General features: G+C 46.7%; 1 protein-coding gene across 2 annotated transcripts in view; it reads left to right on the top strand.

The window, feature by feature from the left end:
• Positions 1-1,322: 1,322 nt before the first annotated feature.
• LOC139761735 (uncharacterized) overlaps positions 1,323-7,186 on the top strand; it is a 306,001-nt gene continuing 300,137 nt past the window's right edge. The window contains exon 1 of one of the 2 annotated variants that reach the window (XM_071686139.1): positions 1,323-2,165. In XM_071686139.1, the coding sequence (XP_071542240.1) occupies positions 1,786-2,165 (380 nt within the window). In that variant the 5' untranslated portion in view covers positions 1,323-1,785. The remainder of the gene's footprint in view (positions 2,166-7,186) is intronic. The other variant, XM_071686140.1, reaches the window with a different exon arrangement.

Here is a 7,186-nt window from a genome sequence, read left to right on the forward strand (position 1 = left end):
TCGTCACTTAGCTTACTCCTTCCTCCACCAACCTGGTCACGAAGCAGAGTTGACCTACATCCTCTCCAACGGGCTTCTTTATTAGCATGGGGTAGAGAGAGAGAGAGAGAGAGAGAGAGAGAGAGAGAGAGAGAGAGAGAGAGAGAGAGAGAGAGAGAGAGAGAGAGAGAGAGAGAGAGAGAGAGAGAGAGAGAGAGAGATCCTTAAACACAGAGACAAGCTTACTCCCACACACACACACACACACACACACACAGAGGCAGAAGTCCTGCAGGCTTGTAGGATCCGATAGCCTCGTGTGGTACTGGATACCTTTCCTCCGTCGTAATAACAAGTTCGCCTCTCCAGCAGCGTGTCTGAACCTCCCTCCTGTAATGCCAGGCTGACGGGGCACTGTTGTAGCAGATTCTTAATGGCTTTCTATTTGCTGACGAGTGTGTGGACCTCTGCTTCCCTTGTGGCACAGAAATGACTGTATATAGACACAGAAAGAGCAACAGAGATGATGTAATAGAGGAAGAAAGAGAGAGAGAGAGATGATGATGAAATGGAAAGGATGAAGATTGAGATATTGAAGAGAATGGAAAAGAAAGGAAAGGGACAGAGATACGTAGATAATAGGAGAGACTAGATGAATGAAATGAACATCGATTTCTGACATGAATAAGTAAGTAAAGTAAAGTAATGAATAAATAAATGATCACGTACCACAGGTGTCTGCTACATGCAGGTGTGCTACCAATCAGCACACATATCTTCTGCCACACAGTATTGTACTGTTGTTCTCTGCTTCCACGAGTATTGGGTGGTGGTCGTTCTGTGGCTCAAGTACGACCGTTTTCAGTCAATTGTTTTATGTTCTTTTGAAAGTCTTGGTGGTCTCTCCTTCCTGCACTCGCCAGAACATTAAACTCTCATTAAATTTTTCGCTGGATCCTCAAAAGCATTTTGGTGTCTTTTCCATATATTGCTAGGGAAAGAAAGAATAATGAGATATATTAGGTAATTAGGTATGAGGGATGGTGAGTAACTGTAGTAAGTATAAGGAAAATGTTTTGATTCTTGAACTAAGGCATTCAGAATGTTGACATGTAATATAATTCTGATGACAAATCTGGAGACATAGAAACGAGATGATATTCAGACAAATTTGACAATACATGTATATTGCTATACAGTCGCTGAAGCTGTAAGTGAGTCCTGTCTGTACGTGGTTCACAGAAATAGTTAAAGACAAGTTGATACACGTTGATTACCGGTGAATCTCAATCAGGTTCGTAATTTTGCAGTTTCCCTGGAGTTTAGGAAGACCAAGTGGTGTCTGGATAATCCCCCTCCCCCAGGCAATACAGTGAAAGCAAATATTCCTTTGATGAATATTTCTTTCTCTTGAAATACAGTCCAGAAGACTAGACCTTTCGTTTGATGTACGTACGAGAAGCAAGGCAGAGGTTCCAGGTAATTGTATAATGTCGCTGTGATTACATTAAGTGATCGCTGTCACGACGCCACGAGTAGAGGAGAGTCAGGAGGAGAGAGAGAGTCGTGTCCTGGCTCTCGATAGGTTCCTCTTCCTCTACTCCAGACGTGGTGCTGTGAACAACGTTACAACAGTCGAATTCTTGAGTCCAGGGGAGTGTACGAGTCTGGAGTGCACAGTGTTGCCTTTAGTGAGACCCCAAAGAACAGTGTTATCATTTCCCTGTGACGTATGAACACTTCTTGTGGTGGTTGAAGACTGGGGACGGGAGGGTTGAGGCAGTGTGACTGGTGCTGCTGGGGAGGATGGCGTGGAAGGAGGGACGGTGCAGCAGCTCCCGCAGCAGTCGTAGCAGCCGTCGTGGCCTCATCACCCACTCTGCCGACAGCTCCGAACCCTCCACGCCCACCCACAAGCTCACCAGCTTCATGAACAACTCCTCTGAGGATTCGGGGTCTCCCTCCCCGCCGCCTAAGGTCGTCAGCTTCATGCAGGGGCTCGCAGAGCGTCGCCCCTCCCAGGCCACCACCTACGGTAGAAGAACCTCTCTGGCAGAGGCCTTGGAGAATTCTATCCTCCGTCGACGGGGAAGCTACAGACGAAGGTCGTCTCTGCGGCGCTCTGAGTCCTGGCTGATGTCTGTCTGCCTCCGCTGCCTACCCTGCACCATCGCATCAGGCTACAGGTAAGCCAGCTGTGGCTGGCACCACCACAGGTAAGCCAGCTGTGGCTGGGACCACCACAGGTAAGCCAGCTATGTCTGGGACCACCACAGGTAAGCCAATTGTGGCTGGGACCACCACAGGTGAGCCAATTGTGGCTGGGACCACCACAGGTAAGCCAATTGTGGCTGGGACCACCACAGGTAAGCCATGTGTGGCTGGGACCACCACAGGTAAGCCAAGTGTGGTCTAAGACCACTGCAGGTCAGCCAGGTATGCCCTGGACCTCTGTTAACCAGCCAGTTATAGCCATGGACAACCAAGGAGCTTTCAGACGCTCAGCACAATCCTTGGAGGTGCCCCTACATGTCTATATATTGCAGATAGTCTTGTGACACCTGTGGTCTTTCCGACACATATACATGGTTATTCGACACTGAAAACAGAGCTCCATGACACTTGTGATTCTTCAGACACACTAGATGGCTCCTCTTGTCGCATTTAGCCTTTCATACACCGTAGATTGTCATACCAGTCTTGACTGTGGAGTCTATACACTCCACACCTTTCACTCACTAGACACTCGTCGCTCCGTGATGTCCCTCCACTTGACACAGCATCACCTCGGCGTTTCCACAGTTCTCCCTCACACCTGCGGTCTGACGTGACACCAGACACGAGCCCCCTGAACAACACCAGGTGGTCTTGTTGTCACACGTCATGTACTTAATAAGATACCTGGTGGGGACGGTCAGCGACCTGCTGGACCACGTCGATGGCTAAGGTCTAGTCATGTGTTGATGCTGGTATTGTTAACAGGCTTAGGAGGTGACGTGGCGCCACCTCACCCTCTACCCCAAGAGATATAGTGAGTGACAGTCGTGTGGTAGAGATGTTGACGGGTATGTGTCAAACCCAAGTGTGGCAGGTAAGGTCATAAAGAAGTTGGGAAGCTCTCAAGGCTCATGCTGCGCCTGGCAGTGGTTCGTGTGGACACAAGGAAGATGATTAGTGACACTGATGTTCTAAAGTCTTGAGTCTTTCAACAAATATTTCCTCTTTTCTTATATTCACACATCAGTTTAATACGAGTGATGAATGATAGATTTGTCTCTATCTACCTTAACTTTGTAACTTTTAGTGATATGATCACACACACAAATGGACATGAAAATGCTTTTTGTTTACTTTGGATGATTATGTAATTCTCAGCATCGAATTCTTTGTCGATTACATTTACGATATTGTCTTCTTAATGAGTTCTCACAGACATAACAGTGGGTAGCTACGCTGTACAGTGACACATGTTAAACCATTATCCTTAAGCCAGATAATTACATCTAATAACTAGGAATTGTAGAAGATGGTCTGGATAACCTGCTTGCTTAATTCTAAGTATTGCGAGACTGTCAAGGGTGTTTGTACAGTAGATGATGACTGATGCGGAACATGATTATTAGGTCAAGAGCACAACTGGCTGAACTGGAAGCGAACACATGCTGTAGTCACTGCTATGTTGAGGAACCGTCGTGTACCCGCATCTGTACAGATACTGAGTACTGGCTCAAGAATCAGGGAGAGAGATGACTGTGAATTCAGGAACTAGGGAGAGATAAACTCCGTTAGATTAAGATCCAGGGAGAGAAGAACTTTGAGAACGTGAAGACATAAAGTAATTTGGCGCTTCTGATGTGATATGGTTGAAACTCGCAACCTTATCCTCGGATTTATGACTACAAATCCAGCTGTCATAATATTGCTATTGAGAGATGTGTGGCATAGAGTCCAGAAGTGTTCTGACACTTGGTTCTTCTCATCTAGGAAAGAGGGCAACGACCCCACCTGCTCAGAGGAGCTGAATCATCATCAACACTACTGTGCTACCAAGGCCTCTGCTGGTCTGTAGATGTGCAAGACGAGTGCCAGACTTACTGACCTCCTTCAGGAAACAGGTGATGGCTGCAGTGCATGTAGCCAGCCTCTCTTGCGGAGAGAGAGAGAGAGAGAGAGAGAGAGAGAGAGAGAGAGAGAGAGAGAGAGAGAGAGAGAGAGAGAGAGAGAGAGAGAGAGAGAGAGAGAGAGAGAGAGTTCATCTACATCGCTGCTCCACTTCAACACCACCAAGAGTTCTCAAGTCTCCTTGGCTGTCCTCGCTTCGAACTTGCCCAAAAGTTACCACACTCGTGTTTGCGTTTATATCCCCCGGATGTGTGGGAAATGCTGAGTGAAACCTGACACTCTCCGTCAGCCACTATGTCCCTCTCATAATGACCTGCGCAGGTAAAGTATCATCTTTTCCTGTGATTGTGACAGCCATTGCCCGGGCATGACACTAAGATCTTTATCATGTACGACGAACTTGTGGTAGTGAGTGTGGCTGAATGATCACTGGTTGATGAGGGACATCCAGCAACACATACATGCCAGCAGGACATAACGTGCCAGTGTCGGTTCGCTGTATTGGCCTCCTGATCTTGATATTTTGCTGCGAGAGCGGCGAATACTATCATGATCTCCTCCCCATCTATGAAATGATGGGATAGCTATCTCTGGTATAGAGAAAAATTATATATCATCTACCAGTCACTAACGATTCTATAACCGATATAACCTGATGACTGGGATAGTACGATAACTAACACAGAGGCTGTTATCAGAAGGGAAGTTGTGATGTTAATATGGTACTTGTTCTGGCGTTCGGTTACTAGACCAACTCCAGCGAAGCCTTATGGATCGACCGGCTCACGGACGAGCTATAGAGATCTATAGATTCTACACTGCCACCAGAAAATACGTGAAGCAAGTGTTATGAAGTACTCGTAAGAGAGACAAAATAAAGTGTTTGATATAGGTTTCCCGACCATACAGGGTAAGACCAGCAGGATATAAGAAGTGTGGAGTAATTAATGGCATTACTAAATGTTATCTTAGATGTACCAAGTGGGCTTGCTCGAGGCGTCTCTGACTCACAGGGAAGTCTTTGTAAATGTGATTCTTTTCTTATTTTATTTCTGCATCGTCCGCTGCAAGAGGTCGGGTCGCCCTCAGCAAAGCCTTGCAGGAGAATCTCTAACAATGTGTTGCTTTTTGAACTTATTTTGCCGACCCTTTGTTCAGGAGATCTTTCTCCTCCTCCTGCTGTAGAAGCACAGAGATATTGTAAATATTTATCATGTATTCAGTATTGTATGCGTTACAAAGGAATACAAAGGAATTCAAACAGCAACAGACTACTGGGTCCTTTCGAGGCTGATCGTGATAAAAAGTTCATTTCAAGTGGAAGGGACTATGGAAGGGACCAGAGAGGGACTGTGGAAGGGACCAGAGAGGGACTGCGGGAGGGAACATGGAATTGACGAGAAGTGATAGTTCAAGGGACTGGCGAAGGAACTGTGGAAGGGTCTGTGGAAGGACATGTGAAACGAAGCTTTAAGGAAATGTGGAAGGGAATGTGAAAGGGACTATGGAAGGAGCTGTGGGAGGGACTGTGAAGACTATCCACAACATGATTCAATATGTGCCTTGAACCCAGTCAGTGGCAGTGCCTGACGTCTGAAATGGCGACCAAAACGAGGCATGATGTCACAATCGTAAGACTTTTCAGGATGATATAGAGGCCAGTGGAGTAGCTAGACGTGACTGCGGGCAGCTGGATGAGGGAGGCTAGGTAATTTCAGTCGGTGGACGTGCCACTAAGGCTGCGAGCTCATTGGCTGTAACGCGATGCTGGGGGGTGTAGCTGTAGTGATCTGTTTGTTTTTATTGCACGTATGTATATACTCTAAGGTTGAAAGTCAAGTCACACGAATAGAAAGCTAACGGTAATCTTTTCTTCGTATCCATCATGAAATTCTTTGTTTGAGATATCATCAAGTATCCGACAGCCATAATCATGTGTCAGTAAAGATAGGATAAGACATTACCTGAGGGTAAACTAATGACTGGTATGTAGGAATGGCATGGCTCCCTCTCTCCTCCTACCACCGGCTACCCACGCAAGTAATTACCAGCAGGTAAATATAGAGTTGCTGCAATTACATTAGAGTGTGTGTGTGTGTGGGTGTGTACATATATGTTCAACATATTATCATGGCTGTAAAATCATTCTATGGGCACCATGATAACACATAGATGTCTCCAATATGTAGGTAAGAAATGTGCAGAGTTTTAGGATAATCCATTCATTATAACAATATATATGGAACAAATCTGGAGAGATTCAGTATAATCCATTGATGATATGTTGATGACACAGACCGCAGACCCTCAGGGAGGGTAACGAACCCAGGGATAAACCCGGGGATGAAAGGGGTATCGTAATGTGACCTCCACTCATACTGTGATGGGCAATATGAAGGCAGCTATGAGCCATGACAGCATCATTGTAGAGGTGAGGGAAATGGTGCTGACGTATGATGACGCATAGAGATGCCCTCCCTCCTCTCACCACAGATGCTCTCCCTCCTCTCACCACAGATGCTCTCCCTCCTCTCACCACAGATGCCCTCCCTCCTCTCACCATAGATGCTCTCCCTCCTCTCACCACAGATGCTCTCCCTCCTCTCACCACAGATGCCCTCCCTCCTCTCACCATAGATGCTCTCCCTCCTCTCACCACAGATGCTCTCCATCCTCTCACTCCTATATGTCACGGCAGCCAACACTGCTCTCTGAAGCAGGGGTGCCAACATGAGGAGCCAAGGTTAGCACTGCCAAGAGAATGATGATCGGGAGTGCCAGTGAGAGCAACAAGTGTTTGATGAAGCAACGTGATGGCGGTGTGGTGTGGTTGCCAGGAGATGGGATACGATGAATGGTGTGGCTTCGAGGCCCCCAGCCTTTGTTAGATACCAGAGGCATCATCACACGCACGTCATACACTCGTATTTCAAGTCGTAGACACAGGACGGACACAGATGTTCGGAACGCAGTTAAGGACGGAGACACAGAGCAACAAGGGAAGCAAAGAACTTTCAGTAATGAATCAAAGTCTTCTAGAAACAAATGATGATAAATGACAGGTGAAGTAACCTCTCCTGATGAT

Source organism: Panulirus ornatus, chromosome 41 (assembly GCF_036320965.1).
Source record: "Panulirus ornatus isolate Po-2019 chromosome 41, ASM3632096v1, whole genome shotgun sequence".
Classification (NCBI taxonomy): domain Eukaryota; kingdom Metazoa; phylum Arthropoda; class Malacostraca; order Decapoda; family Palinuridae; genus Panulirus; species Panulirus ornatus.